Below are 23,246 nucleotides of genomic sequence, written 5' to 3' on the forward strand. Positions count from 1 at the left end.
CCGATAAACTTAAATTTACCATTTGAAAACTATTTCTGAAATAGTGAAACTGGGAAAAATGTAGGATAAACCTTAAAATAACCATATGAAAACTATTTCCAAAATAGTAGCGGTAGGTAAAAATAGCAAGAAAAACCCTAAAAAACCATTTACAAACCCTTTCTAAAATAGTAGACGCAAGGTTAAAATTTGTAAGAAAAACCTTAAAATACTTTTTAAAAACCATTTCTCAAACAGTAAAAACCGAAAGAAAAAGGTCGCTTTTTCGCGAAAATTTACTTTATTTTTACCATTACACAAATGGTAATTTGACGAAACGTTGTTCGGGGATTTTTAAGGTTACCGTTGCTAACCACCCTCAATTCAGATGGTCGAACTTTATGAAAAATAGTAGGGTACCATTTCCGATATGGTATTTTTAAGGTTTTCCTACCATTTTTCAAATAGTGGTTACGATCTCTGAAATGGTGAGAAAACCATTTAACACAAAGTTTTTTTAAGGTTCTCGTTTATGCGGGTTGTCAGTTGAAAAATGTTTTTTTTTTTTGTTGTGATGTATGATGATTGTGCAAGAGCGGATGATGTAGTGAAGAAAAAATCACGAGTCAAATCCAACAACACTTCGCACCGACCGCGTAATGGTCAGCAGCCAAGTCCCGAGGGGAAAGCATCGAGAAAAGCTAAGGAAAACATTGCCTGGCCACAAACGAACAACGCACTTAGCACACGAAAACACACACACGTGTATAAATTTCAAGATTAGAGCAAGTGGCGATAAATCATCTCGGAAGTAAAAGATTGAGAGAGAAAGAGAGAGAGCGAGCGAATGGGATTGCGAAACTTGTTATTGAAGTGAAGTTTTGCTTTAATTTGCTCAAGAGCAATAGAAGTAGTAGTAGAAGAAGAAGAAAATTTTGAGAAAAAGAGTGAAGAAATGGATGATTTTTTGTTTGTTTGTTTTTAGTTCGGTTGGTGTGTGTTTTGCTAACCGTAGTCTTCTCTAAACATCTCAACAGATGATGATGCTGTAGCTCGAAGATGTCTTCATCGTTGTAGTTGTCGTCCAGTTCGATGCCAGACTCCTGCGCCGCTAGCCGCGACTCGGCAGCCTTCTTCTTACTCGCGAACGCCGCACTCGCGCCTGCTTTCGCTATTCGTATTCGTGCGAGTCGTGCTTTCTACAAGTAAAAAGGAAAAACGAAAAAAACAAAAAAAAAACCGGGGATTAACAAAGGGGGTGTCCTTGGAAGCCGTTACTTACACCGAGATGCCGTCGTCGACCTCCAACGGGTCGACGTCGGGGATGGTGTCAGAGAGCCGGTGGTGGCGGTCAAAGTGGTGACCAAACCGGCGGCCCAGGCGCAACCCCAGGCCATAGCCCAGGCGCCGGAGCCGGATGCCTACCCGCTGTGCTTTCCGCTTGTCTGCCCGCTGGTTTTGGTGGTAGATGCGGCTGAAGTTGGACACGATTACAGGTACGGGTAGCGCGATGACCAGCACACCGCTCAGCGAACAGACGCCTCCCACGATCTTGCCCGCGATGGTTTCGGGCACCATGTCACCGTAACTAGAGGGGGAGGGATTATGAAAGTAAACATTGGAAAATTATTGAAGGTATCATGAAGTTAATAGTGAATTAATATGTTCTTAAAATGCCAACAATTCTGGATTACACTAAATGAGATAAAGTTCGTCGTGAAACTTTGTCCTAAGGGGTAACTTTTGTCCCTCATCACGAATCCGAGGTCCGTTTTTTGATATCTCTTGACGGAGGGGCGGTACGACCCCTTCCATTTTTGAACATGCGAAAAAAGAGGTGTTTTTCAATAATTTGCAGCCTGAAACGGAGATGAGATAGAAATTTGGTGTCAAAGGGACTTTTATGAAAAATTAGACACCGATTTGATGGCGTACTCAGAATTCCTAAAAAAGTTTTAAAAACTCTCCCATTTTCCGTTACTTGACTGTAAAAATTTTTGGAACATGTATTTTTTTGGGAAATTTAATGTACTTTTCGAATCTACATTGACCCAGCAAGGAAATTTTTTCATGTAGAACAAAATTTTTCATTTCAAAATTTCGTATTTTTAAACATTGCAGGGTTATTTTTTAAAGTGTAGCAATGTTGCACAAAGTTGTAGAGCAGACAATTACAAAAAATTTGATATATAGACATAAGGGGTTTGTTTATAAACATCACGAGTTATCGCGATTTTACGAAAATTTTTTTTGAAAAAGTTAGTCAGAGCAAAATTGAGGGTTTTCATTAGAGAAATTAAAAGGGATCCACTATTGGAAAAGATAATTTTATACCCTCAATTTTGCTCGAAATTGAGAACTAAATTTTCTTTCGATTTACTTAATTGAAATAAACAGTTAAAAAATTATTGGTCAGTTAATTTAATCATTAAAGTTATAATTGTTAATATAATCATTATGTTTTGTTGTGGCCAAGATGATTTAAGATGCAAAACCCACAATACTTATTTTTGCGAAAAGAAAAAGTAAATGTTAGTCAAAATTGATCTGGATGGAGCAGAATATGCCAAATAAAAGTTTTTTTTATTGAAATACTTAATTAACAATTTGATTTAATAGCATTTTTCATCAAAAAACCCACTGATGGATAAAACATATACCCCAAATGTTTGTCGCAGCCAACTGTGACGAATTACTTTTTTTTGAATAATGGAATTTTTTTTCGAAAAAAATGCCCTAATTTTGTCTTAAGATATTTTTCTTCCATAATACATTACTAAACATCAAAAAGTTAAACATCGTTGGAAATGTTATCTCAAGGGTTAGGTATTTAAGGAAAAAAATAATCGCAAGTTACTTAAAATTATATATATATGGGTAATTCTCCGCCAACTCACACAGCAGTTGCCCCGACCCCTCTTCGATTTGCGTGAAACTTTGTCCTAAGGGGAGCAACTCTCTACGAAATCGGCCGATTTCGACCATTTTTATTTTTTGTATTTTTTGATTTGGCTCAAACTTTGTGGGGGCCTTCCCTATGACCAAATAAGCTATTTTGGGTCATTGGATCACCCATACAAGTCTCCATACAATTTTGGCTGCTGTCCATACAAAAATGGTATGTAAATATTCAAACAGCTGTAACTTTTGAGTGAATTTTCAGATCAATTTGGTGTCTTCGGCAAAGTTGTAGGTATTGTTGAGAACTTTTGAGAAAAAAATAGGTACACGGAAAAAAAATCTGCAGATTTTTTTATCAAAATTTGTTTTACTAAATTTCAATTTCCCAAAATACGTATTTTTTGATTTTCGAGATTTTTTGATATGTTTTAGGGGACAAAAATCCGCAACTTTTGAGCTATAGAGAAACATGGTCAAAAAATCTGCCGCCGAGTTATAAATTTTTGAAAAATAGTGATTTTTGGAATAAATTGAAGTTTCATGCAAAAACAAGTTTGACATTACTTTTTAATGCAAAATTGAATTTGCAATCGAAAATTACTTTACAGATTTTTTGATAAAGGGCTCCGTTTTCAAGATAAAGCCACCGAAAATTTGATTTTAGCGAAATATTTGCAGTTTTTCAAAAATTTAAAAGTTCAGAAAATTTGCTATAAAATTGTCTAAGAGACATTGAAGATTGAACCTCGGGTTGCTGAGATAGAGCCGCTTTAAGAAAAAGAAACACGAAAATTGAAGTTTTCTAAATCTCACCAAAACAACACACTGTTTTCTAATGACGATATCTCAGCAATGAATGGTCCGATTTTCAATGTTAATATATGAAACATTCGTGAAATTTTCCGATCTTTTCGAAAAAAATATTTTGAAAATTTTTAAATCAAGACTAACATTTTCAATCAAATCAAATTATTCGCTCTACAGCATTGCCTTGGCGTTCCCGATTACGGGATTCCTACTCGAAACTAGGTGTCCGAAGGCTTGATTGTTGAGGCAATTGCAAACTTCTTTTTACACCTAAGCTTCCATCCACCCCGGGATTCGAACTGACGACCTTTGGATTGTGAGTCCAACTGCCTACTGCGACTCCACCAGGACAGGACCCAGGAAGACGACTCCTACACCTGGACTGAGCTATCGACCTAACCTGTAGGTTAAACCGGGGCCAACATTTACTTCCCCATCCGACGGAAGGCGTGATCAGACAAATCTCGTCTTAAAATTTGCCACCGGGACCTTCTGGGATCGAACCCAGGCCGACTGGGTGAGAGGCAATCACGCTTACCCCTACACCACGGTCCCGGCTAACATTTTAAAAGGGCCAAATATTGAATATTACGCCCATTTAAAATGCTAGTCTTGATTTTAAAATTTTCAAAATATTTTTTTTTCACGTTTTTTCAATTCAAATCTTTGATCGATAAATATGAAAATACGAGATAAAATTAAAATTTGGTTTAGTCGAATTTTTAGTGTATTTGTATTTAATCTTATCGACTAATAATTTGATGTTATTATCCGTTTTCAAATAGTTAAAAATGTTTTTTTCTTAATTTTGTTTTGTTAAATTATTGTTTTTAAATATTAAAAATGTAAGTTCATGTTTGAGCTATATAGGAAGTTTAATTTTAATATGTTTGCAAAGCAAAAATTCTTGTAAAAATCAAAAAACTTATATTTGAGTAATTTTAAAGTTAAAATGTAAAAGTATCAATTGTGTTAAAAAAGAATTGCATTTCAAGATTGTTAAAAAAAGTTATTTGTAGAATGTTTTTTAATTGAATAAAAAATTTTATCAATTAAGTGATTCAGTTCAATTTTATTTAGACAAATATATATATATTTTTAATTTATGTCTCTTGACTTCATCAAAAATTGAAAAAGGTTTTGGGGGTCAAAAAAAATAATAAAAAATGATATTTAATGCTATAATTTCAATATTTTAATGAAGAAATGTTTTAAGTTGCAGTTAGTACTATTCTAGTTGATTCTTACATTAGAACTTCACAAACAAATTAAATTATTTGCTGGCGAGCCCGAATACGTTTAATATGACCAACGCAGGAAAATGCTTGTCAATTTTTTCAATTGATTAGACTAAAACAGCAATTCCCCACGAAAACAGCAAGATTCGAAAAAAGGGGGGTACCAAAAGTTGTATATTCAATTACGAAAATTGTTGAACCCTAACATGTATAAGTCAACTCATCGCTGAAACTTTAAAGTTAGCGCAATTTTAGTGAAAAAGTCGATTTTTGCCGTTTTCGTCATTTCCCCGTTTTTGCGCTCGGCGTTTAATTAAAAAAAAAACGTTTCTCGGAATATTTAAAATATAACTTTTCCATTTTTAGATATGGTCTGGAAAATTTTCCGAGGAATCTGATAAAAATATTTTTAGACAAAGGCTCTTTGGAACCGAGACCTTAGAAAGAGCATTTCAATTTTTCATTTGACCTTTACAAGTGTTAGGCAAGATATTTGAAACTTTTAACAAATTTTCCTTGAAAGTCTGTCCAATACTCTTTCGTTTACGCTCAAGCCAGCTAAAATCAGTTGGAATGGTGTGGAGTTATGGTTGATTGAATGAATTTTTTGCAAAAATCGACGAAAATTGTCGTTTTTCGGACCACCCTAACACGGCGTAGGTCACCCCAATGACCAAACAAAAATTGAGGGTCTTATTATTTCGGCCGTGGAACCCCCCAGAAAAATTTTGAGCCTGATCGGAGAACTTTTTTTTTCGAATCATGCTCTGGGGAATTGCTGTATATGTAAATCCATCAAAATTTTGAAGCTTTTCTGAATAAAAATTTTGCCCGTTGTTTTTTTCAGAAGAAAGTTGAATGTTTAATTTCAAGTTTTTGTCCATATACTTATCACAAAAAATCAGGGGGCAAATAAAAATTGCTAAAAAGTAATTTGCATTGAAAAACATTAATATTTTGCTAAATTTTAGCAGCACCGTTGCTAGTATTTTTCAAAGATTATGTCATCCCCCTCCCTTCAAAATGAGTCTGAAAAAACAATATTTTCTCAATACTAAAAAATTCAATGAAAATTGGAGTCGAACTAACTGGAAAAAATGAAAAAAATGCAGAATTTTTTTTCTGCATTGATAATTATTTTTAGCATATCTGGACTAGTTTAAAATGTTTTGATTCTTCTCAAAATTCCAATGTACTGTAAACTATTTAAAATACATTTTATAATATTTCTAGACTTTTTTTGATTAGGTCCTATAAACATAAGAAACACAATAGCTTATAGGACCTTTAAAAAACTCTAGATTGATTCTATTTGACGTTTCGGTTGTCCTAAATTTTCTGAAAGCAGCATAACTGTAATAATTTGTAATGCATTTTGTTACACTTTTTAAACACTGGTTTAAAATTTGAAGGCAAATTCCCACTAGAATGGCAAATTCTTTAATATTTAAAGTAGAACACAAACTATTGTAAAAGGGTGTAAAAATAAAATAAAAATTTGATGCGTTTTTACTAATTTCCTAGATCCAAGATCTACAAAAATGTTTTTCAATGTCAATAGACAACTTAAGCAAAGGTGATGACAAAGTACAAATTAAAAATAGTTACTGCATTGCAACAACAATTCATCGGCCAATTTTATAATGAATAAATGTCAAAGGTTGCACTTGCATGCTCGCATTCAACTGCACTGTGCTCCCCCCACTGGCCAACAACGGCGTCACGCTCCACCGGAGCGATCTGTCATAATATTTACCAAAGTAATTACCATTCGCCACAGCACACACGGTCAAAATCGCACGCTTCGCGCAATATTATATATTTATATTTTCCTTTTTCAAGATCGTTTCAAAACAACTTTGCTACTCCCGGTTGTGGCCAGAATCGAGCCAATGATTAACAATAAACAGAACGCAAAATGAGTTTTCGTTACGTAATCTTCGACCGCTACCCCTCCTCAGGTCTTTCGAGAGGTGAGTGGAAGGGACGGTTGGAGTCCTGCGGATGAAATGAGCCGTGGCCGAGGTTGGTCGATTCGTATGGCCGGGCTTAGAACCGATAATGGTTGCGATGATGGCGAGGATGATGATACTGAGTAATAGAAAAGCATGACTCGCCAAGACCTGACCGTTTCAACGTCCAAGAAAAATATTGGTTTTCAAGAGGGGAAAAACAGATAATTCAATAACAAAAACCATTCTCCGAACGACTCAGACGGGATGCACCACACACAATCAGCACAAGCAAGTGGATAAAACTTTTTGGATAATTTTTTTTCCCAAAACCTGTAATAGTAGTTTATGCAACAAGTTGCAAAAAGAGGATTTTTTCAGCACGAGTCGTACATTTATCCAACGAGGTTCACCGAGTTGGATAAATACGAAGAGTGCTGAAAAAATCAAGTTTTGCAACGAGTTCCATACAACATTTTTTGCAAATCCAAAAAATACACACTGAGTGAAATTTTATGTCAAATTTTCATGTATTTTGTCAATAAATCGCTTAAATAAAAAAATTTTGAAAAGTGTTACTTTTCGAAACAAGTGCTGAAATGTTCAACTTTTCAGCACCCATTTGAGTGCTGAAAAGTAGAACTTTGCAGCATTTATTTTGAAAAGTGTTGCTATTTGATTCTGTTATTTTTGGTACAGAAAAGTAGGCTATTTCGTCGTTCAAGAATGACAAGAAAAGTAAGTAGTTTCACGACGGATTTGCAAAAATAACTTTTTTAAACTGAAATTTGTAACGTAATCGCACTTTAGGCGCTCCCAAAATCTCCTGCAAGTATGCAACCACTGTATTTTTTCTATCAGACAGTAATCTCCGCTTATCTGTGGGTCAACATCTGACCAACCTGCAACCCTCATCTTGATGACCCCGACCACACCCTCGGACGGTTGGATCGCAGCCAGCCTCGAAAAAACCCCCCGGAGACGGCGGATGAAAAGCCGCGGGAAAATCTGCTTGCTGCACTTTTTGCCTCCCTTTTTTATCCAGCATGCAGTTGACTTGTCCAGAGACCACAAGTTCGCTTGTACAGACCAAGTTGACGGCGGGGTTGATGCAGCAATAGTGAAGTGTACGTTGGGAGTGTGCGGCAAGTTTGCAAACACAAATTATGAACTGGCCACCGTGTTGGTTATGTGCCGGGAAGAAAATTTCGTTTAAAAAGCAATTTGGAAGTTGACCCAGTTTTTTCTCCGCTCAGCACGAGTGCGAGTCTGCACCTGATGCATTTGGGAAAGTGATCATCAGCGTGGCGAGAATGGATTTGAAGATTTAATCGTCACCTGGGGTGTGGGTGATCGATGACCTTTACTGTGTGTGAGATCCTGTTTCTCAGTCAAATGTCATGCGAATTTGATGATTTTGCTACATTTATTCTAGAAGAATTCAAACATCTCCAACAAGATAGATTTAGAAACAATACAGAATTTCTTATGCATAGAACTTTATGATTCACTTTTTCTTTATGTTTATTCATTAAAGTTATAAAAAATATAAATAAAAACTATTAAAATAACTATAAAAAAATAAAAATGCCTTTTCTTGTATTCCTTGTTGGAGATTCTAAAGATGGCTTTAGGACAGGGGTGCTCAAAGTTTTCGGATGCCGGGCCAAATTTTAAACTCAAATGAGCTTGCGGGCCAAATTAAAAAAAATACGTTATTTTCATTTAAAAGACTAAAAAATAATTCTATTACTTGAAGTTTTTAGAAATTTCTGTTATTTTTTGAACATTATCGATATTTAAAAATACAAAAAAAAAAAATAAAAAATGAAAGTTTTCCATCAGATTTGTTGATTTTGATTTTCAAGGTATTTGAAAAAAGGATTTTAATTGAATGTACATGTGTTGTCATTGAAATTTTAAAGTATTTTTTTTTTTCAAATTTGAAAATGGCGACATGAAATCTGTGGAACTGTTCATCGAAAAAACACTAAAATCCAAATTATTTTTGAATTAACCCGAACATGCTAAACGCAGAGAGAAACATTTCAAATTGATTTCAGCTGATTGCACTTAATTTTTTTGAAATTTGTAAATTTTGTCTGTCTGAATGAGATGGTATTCAATCAGATCCGTTATCCAACTGTCCTGAGTTCGAATCCCGAGTTGGAAGATTTCTAAGTGCAAAGTAAGTTTGAACACATTTCATGAAAAGGGTCATTAAAACATAACTTTTAAATTAATATGTAATGTTTTAATGTTTGCTTTTATTACAGTTTTCTAAATAAGTCAAATTTGAAAGTTTCATAAACATTTTCAAACATATTTGATTAAAAATATTGATATTTACTTTTTAATTTGAAATTGTTTAAATCAGAAAGCTCTTTGAACAATATATCCATGTCTTAAAATGGAAGTCAAAATATGGAAAAATCATCAGTTTTATATTAATAAAGAATAAAAAAAAGAACATAAAACAGTTTGAAATAAACCTTTATTTTAAGAAGTATTAAATCACTTTACACATGATTAAGGCTACCAACTGTACGGATTTTTTCCTTACCATACGGATTTTCGAACCTCTTCGCGGATTTTTAACAGGCCGGAATTTTTGTAGGGAATTTTACGCATAATACGGATTTGTAAGGAATTTTAACAACTTTTTAATCATTGAATTGCTTTTTTGATGTGGTCGAAGCTTTTGTCAACTAGAAATTTTTATTTTTCTGTGAGTTTGATTTAAAATGGGACAGTTTTCCGGGGTTTCCTCAATTCAAACTTGATTATCAATAATTCTAGAGTTTTTGAACTATTGTCTTTAATATGTTTATAGGACCTTTTAAAAAAAAACACTAGAATTTTTATTTGAGAAATTCTTTACTAAATTTATTTATCCCTTTCCAAAGGCATTCTAAAACTTGTGAAAACATTAGAACATTTGATTTAACAAATCTAGAGTTTTTTTAAAGGTCTTATAAACTGTTGTGTTTCACATGTTATAGGACCTTTTCAATAAAAAAAAACTCTGGAAAAGTGTTCGTTAAAACACCAAGAACGATATTATTCGTAAAAGCAAACTTGACATTTCGTAAACTTTTAAACGTTTAACAAAAACAATTGAAAAACGTAATGATTTGATTCAAATCACGGTTTATTTTATGAATACTTTTAAACGTGCAAGTCATAAGCATTCTGATAGCATTTTGTGAATTTGTTTGCTGTAAAAACGACACAGTTTTATATTTTTAATTCTCAAAGTTATTAAATTTAATTTATCTAAATAATTCATTGACAGTTTTTGTTATACCATGGTGTCATATCGGCAAAGTGTACGGATTTTTGCTCAGCAAGAGTTGGTGGCCTTACATATGATCAACGGGCCATTTTACACGATTATTGAAAATGGGTCCGCGGGCCACAAAAAATCACCTCGCGGGCCACGTTTGGCCCGCGAGCCATACTTTGGTCACCCCTGCTTTAGGAGATTTATAAAAACGGAGAAAATAACCTAGTAAAAAAACATTCAAAGAATGCATCAAACCATACACAGAAAAAGTTCAATATTGTAAGGTTGAAATTTGACTGGTAAAATATTACCTATTTTCTGAGTAAAAAAAGTATGTGTAAAAAATGTGAGCCTGATGAAAATTCACCAGAAAAAAAATACAACGGTTTCTGGTGTAATATTACACATTTTTTTTGACACCATTTTCTGATGAATAATACCATCATTTTATTATTTTCTACGATTAAAAAAGTGAGAGCCATTGTTTACGAATTCTGTTGAATTTATGAAATTCTATTGGGTAATTCTCTACCAACTCACACGAAATCGGGAAAAGTTGCCCCGACCCCTCTTCGATTTGCGTGAAACTTTGTCCTAAGGGGTAACTTTTGTCCATGATCACAAATCCGAGGTCCGTCTTTTGATATCTCGTGACGGAGAGGTGGTACGACCCCTTCCATTTTTGAACATGTGAAAAATGAGGTGTTTTTCAATAATTTGCAGCCTGAAAAGTGATGAGATAGAAATTTGGTGTCAAAGGGACTTTTATGTAGAATTAGACGCCCGATTTGCTGGCGTACTCAGAATTCCGAAATAACGTATTTTTCATCGAAAAAATCACTAAAAAAGTTTTAAAAATTCTCCCATTTTCCGTTACTCGACTGTAAAAAATTTTGGAACATGTCATTTTATGGGAAATTTAATGTTCTTTTCGAATCAACATTGACCCAGAAGGGATTTTTTTTCATTTAGAACATTTTTTTTCATTTTAAAATTTCGTGTTTTTTCTAACTTTGCATGATTATTTTTAAGAGTGTATTAATGTTCTACAAAGTTGTAGAACAGACAATTACAAAAATTTTGATATATAGACATAAGGGGTTTGCTAATAAACATCACGAGTTATCGCGATTTTACGAAAAAAAGTTTTGAAAAAGTTACTTTTTGCGTTTCTCTTTGTTTCGTCGTCCGTGTCTGTCGCGGGTGACCATGAACGGCCATGATCGATGACGACCAACTTTTTCAAAACTTTTTTTCGTAAAATCGCGATAACTCGTGATGTTTTCAAGCAAACCCCTTATGTCTATTTATCAAAATTTTTGTAATTGTCTGCTCTACAACTTTGTAGAACATTAATACACTCTAAAAAATAACCCTGCGAAGTTAAAAAAAAACACGAATTTTTAAAATGAAAATTTTTGTATTAAATGAAAAAATGACCCTTCTGGGTCAATGTAGATTCGAAAAGTACATTAAATTTCCCATAAAATGACATGTTCCAAAAATTTTTACAGTCAAGTAACGGAAAATGGGAGAATTTTTAAAACTTTTTTAGTGTTTTTTCGATGAAAAATACGTTTTTTCAGAATTCTGAGTCAATCAAGAATCCCGGAGCCAAAAATCTATGAAGCTTTAAAAAATAGTTTCGCTTAAAATTGTTATTTAAAAAACCAAGGTGACTTTGATAGTTACTAAGCTTCTTATAAAATCAGCCTTAATGTGAGAAAATTTAAATAACTTGTTAAATCGATCGTTGAGGCTAGGTTTCTTTTATTGATTCATTAAAAAATATTAGTAAAATATTTGAATTTATTAGCATTACAAAATTGCACAATCAGGGAATATTTTCTAATGTCTGTTTTTATAACGTATAAAACTTGTAACCTAGAAGCTTTTCCGTGTTGTGGTTCAAACTTATTTTCCTTGATAAAAAAAAACTGGACACTTCGTGAGTATTAAAATAATCCTATTTATATCAATATTTTCACAACAATAGTAAATTAACTTTTGAAAAATAAAAAATATGCGAAGTTGGAGTCGAAGTCAGAGTCGGAGTCGCTTGAAATATGTTCGGTCACTATTAGTCCGAGATTGAAATTTGTTTTCGATCGCTTGATATGAACGAGAACACTGAATTCGGTCAACCAACAAGGATCAGGATTTTTACGACCTAAACGTCTCTGCAATCGGGGCACTCAATTTTAACAAGTATTTTGAGGCACTCACCATCAGTTGTCTAGTCTCATGAAGATGTTTATAAAAGAAATGTACTCCTAAAGATTTAACAGTTTTAGTAGTGCTATTTTTCCTCTTTCGAATGTCACTTGTGCATTTTCGAGTTATTTAAGTTTTTAAATTGCATCTGGTTCAACTTCATTGACTTTTGATCAAAATGTTAAAAATCTTTTTTTGTAAGAAAATGTTTGTTTTCCGAAAACCACTTTTCATGGAGGTTTGCTCTGATGCTTTTGATAAAATAAGTCGTAAGGCGTAGATTGCTATGTTTGTTTGTGTCTTCGACATGCCCAACATCTTTTTTTGATTTAAAAAAAGGAAAAAAAACTGGAAAGTTAGATTTAATTAAACATCCTAATAGTGAACCAGATTTTCTCAAACTTTCAACCAAACCAAAAGTTGTCCCTTCCCATTTTCAATTTCTTTTCTGAAGATACCATTTCCGGGAAATCAAATTTGCCATTTGGACCAATGTTCATTGTAAGAGCTAACCTCATGAATAAGAGTTTAGTCAGTCTGTTTAGGAAATATTTGCTTAGCTAAAGCGTATGTTGAAGCAAATGTTGAAAACAAAGGATTAGGCAAGATTATTGTAATAGTGATCATTACACTATGTAGTTGGATTACTAAGCTTTTCTAAGCAGTTCAGACCAACATCATCCAAATCATTTAGTAAATTTACTCATCATAATAAATTCTTACTTAATTGTAGGATATAAAATGTCCAGTTGATTTATGTCCTCCCAACTTGACGAGCCCGAAGTATGGCCTGATCTTTACGCAGAACTTCATACATCTCCTTCAACCAAAATCCATTCATATTCCAGTTCTGGTGATCCGATCCATCAGAACGTCAGAACTTTCAGCTCACTTAACCGGAAAATTTCCCGCTTCCTCTGTGTCACACAGTCAAATTACTGGCGCACGGGTGGGTTAATCTGTTATGTTCGTGACCAGCTTCAACCCCCCTCCTGTCGTTGCTTCACCCAGAATTTCTCCATTGATTGCGTCCAGATATTTGGTCGGATTCTGTCACATAAATTTACCAACAAACGCTTACAGCACGCACCATAAACACACATACACATACACATACCACACATAACCCGAAAGCACAGTCATTCGCATAATTGAACTCCTTTCATCCGCCAAATGCACATACACACATGCACAAACATAGGCATCATTCGTAAACAGCGTATTTCAGTTCAAAAAGTCTGTTCCCAATTGTCCGCCACGTAACATCTGCATGACCCCTGGTACAAGTATTGAAACCAATCTGGGGAGCAGCCCATCCGACGGGCAGCATCAGGAATTCATCAGGTTCATTTGATGGCCATCGAGCCTTGAGCCCCGTTCAGATGAATGATTTATGGATAATCCGATTAAAATTTTGGGTCGTTTGCATTTCTGGAAAGCGTCCAAAATGGACCATTATTCTGCCATCACCGTCATCATCATCAACATTCTGGCAAGAGAGAGAGAGCGACTCAATCAGAGCCGCTTCACAAAATTGAAATCGTTTGTTACAGTGGAGATTATGCGTGTTGTTGGATGTAACGATGATCGAGAAGCAATTTGCTGCTAGCGTTTAATAGTTTTATAACAACATCAGCATTTTAAACCCTGTTTGCTTCGATAAGAAACCAGATTGAGAAGTATTCGAGTTCTGAGTTTCCTTTTATTAATTTTTTTTATTTCTGAGAGTGGGATCCTGACCACCAGTTTACAAAAATAAAAATATAAAACAAGGTGGGACAACATCGTAAAGCATCGTAAGAAGTTTTTTTTTTATGTTTTGAAATTTATGGCTCAGTTTTCAAATTTTGAAATAGGCTTAGAATGAAAAAATGGCCCCTTTTCAAACGTAGTTGTTGAGTTTATAATGTTGATATTTTTTTACATCGGAATGATCAGAATGATCGGAATTTCACATATGTTTAATTTTTTGACATGGAAAATTGAATCTGTGCATTGTCCCGAAGTTTGGTTGAAGTTGGTTGCTGGAGTCCCGAGTTATAATTACAAACGTTTACGGTAGTTTAACTTGTACGTGCGTCAAACGCGTTCTGACCTGAAATCCCTTTGGCCATTTGTCGCACGTACATCAATTTTCAGGGAGTGACAAGATAGCACGACAAGATTGAAATTACTTTCATATGTAAAGTGACAAAAATGTACGGAGTTTTTTAGGATTTCATTGAATATCTTAGGATTGAAATCGAATTTTGGGGATCTGTGAAGGTCAAAAGTTGAGGCATTAGCTCAATTTGGCCCAATCGGCACGTACGACAAGTTAGCACGATGGCGAAGTGTTGCTGTAATATCGGCATTGAAATTTTTTTGCCATAAATGAAAAAAAAAAACAACCTTAATATAAAATAATAGATTTTGCCCTGTAAAAAATAATTTTAAAATTTTATCTTAAATATGAAATTTGAAAATAATATCTATTTTTAGATTTTTTTTAAAAGATTAGAAAATCAGAATTTGGTTTATTATGTGACACTTAAAAAAAATCATATTCATTGACTCGAATTGATTGTTAGACTGTATCGCATAAACTTTTTGTATAGTTTCACAATTTCTCAGCTCTTGAAACATTTTTGTTCAGGGCTGGCTCTCCATCACGAAGTATGAAAAAAATTGCAATTATAATTAAGTTTAAAAAATGTTTTTGACCACATTTTCGATATTTTTCAAGTAAGCGAGTTGTGGCGCTATAACCACGGCAAATAGTGTCCAGGGCATTCGTGGAAATACAATGTCCCATCCCAGAGGGTCCCGGAGTACCAAACCTTCTAAGCATGGTGCTCCCAACGAATACAACCAATTCTCGGAGCGTATGGTGGTGTGTCCCCACGCTTCTTCCTCCCCTGTCGATTCAGAATTGTGTTGTTGTTCGAACACTCTGCGCTCAAACTCAACCCAATTACGAGTCATCTCTGCGATATGGCTTTACGCAGTAGGCCTGGCCGCTTTAACGCTTGTGATGTTTCAATGCATTCCGATGCAATGGCGCACTACAAATGTTAATGAATGACAAGAAGAGTGCTAGGCGTCATCTAACCTAAGGCACTCTCCAGGATCCCTTCGAAAGATTGGCTGCGCTAGGGTCTGATTAGATTAGATTAGATTAGGCGTCATCCATAAAGTATGTACGCTCTTAGGGGGGGAGGGGGGGTTACCGTAGATGTGACAAGATGTGACAAAGGGGGGAGGGGGGGTTTGCGAGACTGTGACGTCACGCTAGGTTTTTTTATGATTGCATAATATTAATTCGAAATATACACAATTAAATTAAATCATCTTTTCTAAAATTGTTTGGTTACTATTATTTAGAAGTACCGTCATCAGGGATGACATTGGGTCTGGGGTGAGATTGGGTCATACAAATTTCTGCATTTTTGTATGACTCAAACTCACCCCCAGACCCAATGTCACCCCTGATGACGGTATCACATTATAATTTATTATTAAGTCACATTTTTTTCAGCTGGAACTTCAATATTTTGCAAATACTTGCTTCATAAAAATAAATGCTTTGAAAGCAGGGTGTTCATAAGAAAACTGCTATAAATGGTTTGAACTTATTAGATACAAAGCTGTGAAAAACAGTTTTCAAGATTTGTTTATACTTGAATGTTATACCAGGTCTTCTAATTTTTAAAAGATACAAAACTGTTTTTTATATCACAATGTTTATTCTAAAAAATGAATAATTAGACAACTTATTTTTTATATTAAAATTGCCAAAAATACCTAAATTTGCAAGTTTAAACATATAAAAACTCTTTCTGTTAGTTTTTGGAAAACTTTTTCTTACTCTTGTCTATTCCATAATTATAAGTAATGATGTTTTCGATTAAATTACGATGTAAAACACAGCTGAAAGGAACGCTAAAACTCTGTTATGTACCTAAATGAACTCATTGTAACTTGATTATTCACAAATTAAACCGAATTTAAATTGAAAAAAAGATATAAAAACTATAAAAAATCCCATCGAAATCAAGAGGGGGTCTGGCAAAATGTGACGTGCTTTTTGAGGGGGGGGTTCAACCTTGTGTGACAAAGTGTGACATAGGGGGGAGGGGGGGTTAATTTTGCCCGATTTTTGCGTGACATACTTTATGGATGACGCCTTAGACATTTTCGATATTTTTCAAAAATCTTTCAAAAAGTCTCATCTCTAGAATTAAAGTTTGCACCATCATGCAAAATGACATAAAAGATGTCTTTTTGAGTACCATAAAACACCACACCACAAAATTTCCAAAAGTTCTAAAATACGTATTTTGGTTTTCCAACTTTTAGAAATAAAGGTGAGCTTAAGAAATGAGTATTTGTTTTAATAGTTCTTATTAAAATCTACAGCTTTGCTAAAGACACCAAATGGATCAGAAAATCCCATCTTAAGATAACGTCATGATTCGAATTCCCGGACACTTCAAATATCAGACACCTCAGGTGCATTGTTAATTTGATTTTGGTTAATATTTCGAACGGTCAAAAATTCATTATAGCAGTACATTGACAAATAATAGCATTAACTTTTATTTCAATATTTTTTGGACGCTGAAGTCAATGAGTTTACCAAAAAGTGAAAAATTTCACTGAAATATTTTATAAGTGGCCGAAGCACCGGGAAGGCAAACCAGAAATTTATGGTTCTAATTTCCTTAAATTCTAGCAAATTTTTATACAAAATATCGAATGTTTTGATGTTTACAACTTATTTGGGACCACTCTTTACAATTAACAAAAATTTCCGTCCGAATTTGTGAGATTCATAAGAAAAACAAGTGACGAATGACCTCTCTAGGTTAAAGTCACGTTAATAAAATAAACAACATAAGAAAAACAGTGTCCGGAATTTTGCTTCGAACTGTCTGTTTTTCAAGTCAGCTTTTAGCAGTGTCCGGAATTTGAAGCACATCATTTTAATTTTTAAATTGTGAGGAAAAATGTTTGGAAAAAAATTGTCTGTTTATACTACATCCTGATGATATTTTTACATTTCCAACTTATTACATGATTTTTGGCGAACTATAACAAAAATAAAATGCTGCTAAGTGTCCGGATTTCGAATCATGACGTTACAGCTTTTCATACATTTACGTACCAGTTTTGTATGACCAGTATGGTGCCCAGAATATGGGACATTTTCTCAAAACCTCGCTCCACAAGCTGAATATTATTGCTTGAGCTATTTTTGGACTCTGGGTCAAATATGAGCAAAATCGGTCAACATTTGCCCATTGATATTCGAAGGTGACGTTTGTATGGGAAAAATAAAAATAAAATGTATTGTTTGGCCTGCAGGGTGCGCTACTTTCATCCAAATATTCCCAAACGTGAGATTCTCATTGAAAATTTCATGCTCTACAACTTAGTACAACATAACAAAGCTGTTTTACTTGATCTTAAAAAGTTAGGCCGTTGCAAACATTTTTTAATGTTTATGTCCCTCGACTCTGATCAAAGTCCAGGGAGGGGGGAGGGGTCCAGTTGTCCAGTTGTTTTGCAATCATTGATTTCCAAAATTTCTAAATACGAACGAAAATTTTATTTTTGCGAGAAAAAAAGTTTTTCAGTGCTGTACATTGTAATTTCATAAAAAATTCAAAATATTTTTAAACGAGTCAAACATGTTAAATATGATTATCAATGCAGAAAAAAATGATGATGCAAAAATTTTTTTTTTACATAGGGAATGTATGGATAAAGTTTCATTTGAATAAAAATAAAAAAAGAAAAAAATCGATTTGCGAAATTGTAGAGAATTATACTATTCGTAAACATATTTAAAAAAATAAATTATCAAAAATAATGTTTTTGCACAATACGATTTTTTGGATTAGAATTTAAATTATTTTTGTTTTTTGTTTGACCCTTTTTTCCGAAGTTCATCAGATATAATTCCAAATATTTAAATTCCATGTTTGTATGAGAAATTTTCAAATTAGTATGGAAAAAGTAAGATTTTACAAGCATTTATATTTAAATGTTTAAGTACGTGCAAAAGTGTTACATCGTGTATGGTGGAATTATTTCCTTCTGTGTACCACCTTTTTGGCATTCCTTCTTTTTGAATAAAATAAAAACAAAAAAGGGCACGGATAAACTAGAAAACCAAAATCATGTGAAACTGTACACTTAAATGTAGCTAATTTGATCTCATAAGAATTTCTAAACTTTAAAAAATAATCTGGACCACTAATACGTGAAATTCATTGATTTATCAATCTAAACTTTGATTTCTTGAATCCTTTTAAAAAAAATTGGGCAAATTTTAAGTTTAAATAAGTTTTAGTGAAGGTTAATGGTAAGAAGTTCATTTAATCATGATTATGGCCTAATTAATCTCTATAAATACCGTGTTGTAGGGGTAAGCGTGATTGCCTCTCACCCAGTCGGCCTGGGTTCGATCCCAGAAGGTCCCGGTGGCAAATTTTGAGACGAGATTTGTCTGATCACGCCTTCCGTCGGACGGGAATTAAATGTTGGCCCTGGACTAACCTAAAAAGGTTAGGTCGTTAGCTCAGTCCAGGTGTAGGAGTCGTCTCCCTGGGTCCTGTCCTGGTGGAGTCGCTGGTAGGCAGTTGATCTCACAATCCAAAGGTCATCAGTTCGAATCCCGGGGTGGATGGAAGCTAAGGTGTAAAAAGAGGTTTGCAATTGCCTCAACAATCAAGCCTTCGGACACCTAGTTTCGAGTAGGAATCTCGCAATCGAGAACGCCAAGGCAATGCTGTAGAGCGAATAATTTGATTTTTTAATTTTGAAATAATATTATTGACTATTTTTCAAGAAAAAAAAAAATAGTTGAGTTAGACTTGAACAAATCCCATTCAGAGCTTTTGATTCCAACTGAACGCCCCAAATATGTTCGTATCCCCACCGAATAAATTCCTTAGTCGAAGGAAATCTTTCCTCAGCTCTGAAAATAAACCATCACGCATCAATAAATCTCGCACATTCACTTTGTCAGCTGCTCATTTATTCTGCCAAACTGCGGCCAAATCACCTCCACCTCATCAGCATCATCGACTAAAACCGTCGACTGACTGGACTCTTGGCCACGCGAACTTCGTCGTTCTGACTCACACACACATGCGCGACCAGATGATTGAAATGTTTTAATTAATAATTAGTGGCCAATTTGGGGTGGAAAGATGGGGAGGTGATTTAAGGGGCAAATTGGTAAATTGTCGAGTGCGAACGATGCGAGGTGCGATTTGCAGTGGACAAATTGCAGCGGAAATGGACTCGCACAAATTGGGACTGGAATTGATTGATTGTTTGAAGATTTGTGTTTATTGCCAGTTTTTAAAATGAAGCCATAATACAATTCAGTGTTATTCTCTTGAAATAAAAAAATAAAAGCAAACAGAAATTAATAGATAAATGCTATGAGTATAAAAGAATAGTCAATGTCAAATAATTCGAAATAATTTAAATGGTCAGAACCAAGACACTAAATTTCCACGGCAATTTCCACCCAAACCCCGGAAATGGTCCAATTTCACCATGAATTCTTTATCTGATACTCAACTCCGAACCAGTCCCCCCCCCAAAAACTTCAAATTAGCCTCCATAGATAACCTGGTAACGACTTGCAGAACTGTTTCCGACCGCGCACACCATCGATAGAGACCACTCTCGAAACGGTTGGCACGGTCTAATGGGCCACGATCCGGAACGGTTTTTCATATTCCCAAATTGCTGTTTGATTGCTCTCCTCCCCCAACTCCGGGTGGTGGAAATTTTGTGCCGTTTCAACACGCGCCGACCAACGCCATTATTAGACAAAGCCGGCATCCCGCGTGAAAATGGGAGGCCATTGTTCATCCTGGCCCGTGGACGGTACGGCTGGATGGAGTTGTTGTTCATTTCCCAGGTTGAATTTTCCGGGCAACTTTTCTTCAGATATTGGAAAGTGTTCGAGCTGAAATTTGCCGTTTTCAGAATTCTCATAAATTTTTCTTTAATTTAAATGAAATGAGATTAATTATGTTTTAATAGTTTAATTCCATAAAAATCTTGGGATCAGACCATCTTTTCAAAAGTTTGCTGCCATATAAAATCATGTTTTATTTTTCAAAACAACTTCGGAACAGTCCCGTCCATAATTGGACCCCATGACCTTCCCCCAAGGACACGTGTCCACTAAGCCCGGTTCGGTTTAATCTTCTCTCAGAGTCCTCCCTTCAGCACTAATCCTCAGCTTTGATTCTTGGCTCGTTGTATTGACCACACAAAAAAAGCGACCCAATCTAAAATTAGCCTTGGAGCGATTTTTTCCTCAAGCTTCTGAAAGCTCTCAGATTTCTCCTAGTTTATCCCTCGGCGAGACCAAACCAGACTTTTTGGTGGCTGCGGTGGTGACTCCCCCAGGGGAAAGGCAAAAAATATGCCTGCTCACGTTTGCGTTACGGCATAAACAGCACAACTTTGAGGGTACTCCCACATGTGTTCGGCTTGTAACAAATTCAACACTTTTTTTTAACAAATTTGAATTCTTTAGGACGAACAAAGGTACAAACACCGTTTATGTTCCACCGACTTCCTTTTATTTAACTTTCTGGCCTAGCTTTTCCGCGGCACAATATGGGCAAAGTTAGTGTAATAAAATTGAAATTATTTGGAAAGTATTTATTATGCTATCGTTGTGCTTCCGAAGCGCCACTAACCCCCCCACCACAACCACCCACGGAGAGGATCATTGTTTACGTTTTCTCTTCCCGCTGGTCTGGGCTGAGCAGAAAAGATGCGGATCGCCTCGCTGGTAATCTTCAAAATTTGATATTTTAATACAACGCGCCTGCGAGGGTAATTCAATAAGCGGGTACACACACCGTTTGCCTTTGAAGGCAAAAACGAAACTTTTGTTTTCTAACGCCGTCCCACTTTTGAGTGTGCGGTTGGGGACTTGCTCTGTGCTTCACGAAGATATGATAAGATGTGAGGTAGCGAACATTTTAAAATCTAAAGTTCAAATGAGAATCTTTGAAATGATTTATAAAAGATCGCCGAGGTTACTACTGAGGAAAACCGAACAAAAGGCCCGAGTTAAAGCAAGTTTGAAAAAATATAAATCTTTTCTGAACTGAGCTGTATTTCCATTTATTTATTTATTTAATAATAAAGGAAGATTTAGGCTTAATTATTGAAACAATCAATCTAATCACAGAAAAGCAAAGCATGGTACATACTTTTATTTCGATTATAAACTAAAATTTTATTTGTTTTTTTTCTAAATTTTTTTTTTCATTGATAATCCCCATTTTTGGATTCGTTTCGACAAACATTCTGAAAAGAAATTAAAAATTTTAAAAAATGCTGTATAATGATAAGGAACAAAAAAAAATCACTGAAAAGACAGTACGAATAAAAAATATAAGAAAGGATTTAAAATTTTGCGGAAAACGTAGTCCAAAGAATCGAAACACATGTTTGACACTAATGGATAAAGATGTTCAAAAAAATAAAGCCAGAAAATTCATTATACTGATGAACAGGTGAGCAATTCTCTACCAAAACCGGAAATGGATTTTATTTGTATTTTTTGATTTGGCTTCAACTTTGTGGGGGCCTTCCCTATGACCAAATATGCTATTTTTTGTCATTGGTTCACCCATACAAGTCTCCATACAATTATGGCAGCTGTCCAAACAAAAATGGTTTGTAAATATTCAAACAGCTGTAACTTTTGAGTGAATTTTCAGATCAATTTGGTGTCTTCGGCAAAGTTGTAGGTATTGTTGAGGACTTTTGAGAAAAAAAATAGGTACACGGAAAAAAAATTGGAGATTTTTTTATCAACTTTTTTTCACTAAAACTCAATTTCTCAAAATACGTATTTTTTGATTTTCGAGATTTTTTGATATGTTTTAGGGGACAAAAATCCGCAACTTTTGAGCCATAGAGAAACATGGTCAAAAATCTGCCGCCGAGTTATGAATTTTTGAAAAAATAGTGATTTTTGGAAAAAAAATCGAAGTTTTATGCAAAAACAAGTTTAACATTACTTTTTAATGCAAAATTGAATTTGCAATCGAAAAGTACTTTACAGATTTTTTGATAAAGGGCTCCGTTTTCAAGATATAGCCACCGAAAGTTTGATTTTAGCGAAATATTTGCAGTTTTTCAATTTTAAAAAATAGTGACCATGAGTGACCATCTCTAAAAATTTTTTTTTTGTAAAGTTCAGAAAATTTGCTATAAAATTGTCTAAGAGACATTGAAGATTGGACCTCGGGTTGCTGAGACACAGCCGCTTTAAGAAAAAGAAACACGAAAATTGAAGTTTTCTAAATCTCACCAAAACAACCCACCTTTTTCTAATGACGATATCTCAGCAATTAATGGTCCGATTTTCAATGTTAACACATGAAACATGCGTGAAATTTTCCGATCTTTTCGAAAAAAATATTTTTAAAAAATTTTAAATCAGGAATTACATTTTAAAAGAGCAAAATATTGAATATTACACCCATTTAAAATGCTAGTCTTGATTTAAAATATAAGTTTTTCAAAAAATGTTACACAATAAAAAATTGATTATTTTGCTCTAAAAAAAATGATTTAATAAGTTTATAATGAGCCCAAAGCCCCTTTAAAAACGTAGCTGATTTTTGATGAGAAATAATAATCCATTTGATACTGTTTTAAATTATTCATCTGCACGCTTTTGAAATGCGCTCAACTCAAATACAAATAAAATTGAGTTTCCTTGAAAGAAATATTGAATAATTTTCAAACTTGCGGTGGCTGATAGGACCGAATGAATGTCAACAGGTCGAATGGACAAAACGTCAAAAAAACAAAAGGTCGAATTAAAAA

At 34.4% G+C, this 23,246-nt stretch overlaps 1 protein-coding gene across 3 annotated transcripts in view; it reads right to left on the minus strand.

The window, feature by feature from the left end:
• LOC6052497 (potassium voltage-gated channel protein Shal) overlaps nt 1-23,246 on the minus strand; it is a 130,563-nt gene that overhangs the window by 36,192 nt on the left and 71,125 nt on the right. For all 3 annotated transcript variants that reach the window (XM_038262915.1, XM_038262913.1, XM_038262916.1), the window contains exons 3-4: nt 1,405-1,567; nt 990-1,178 (exon numbers count right to left, since the gene is read on the minus strand). In XM_038262915.1, coding sequence (XP_038118843.1) covers nt 990-1,178; nt 1,405-1,567 — 352 coding nt within the window. The remainder of the gene's footprint in view (nt 1-989; nt 1,179-1,404; nt 1,568-23,246) is intronic.

The sequence above is a fragment of the Culex quinquefasciatus genome, chromosome 3 (assembly GCF_015732765.1).
Source record: "Culex quinquefasciatus strain JHB chromosome 3, VPISU_Cqui_1.0_pri_paternal, whole genome shotgun sequence".
In the NCBI taxonomy this organism is placed as follows: domain Eukaryota; kingdom Metazoa; phylum Arthropoda; class Insecta; order Diptera; family Culicidae; genus Culex; species Culex quinquefasciatus.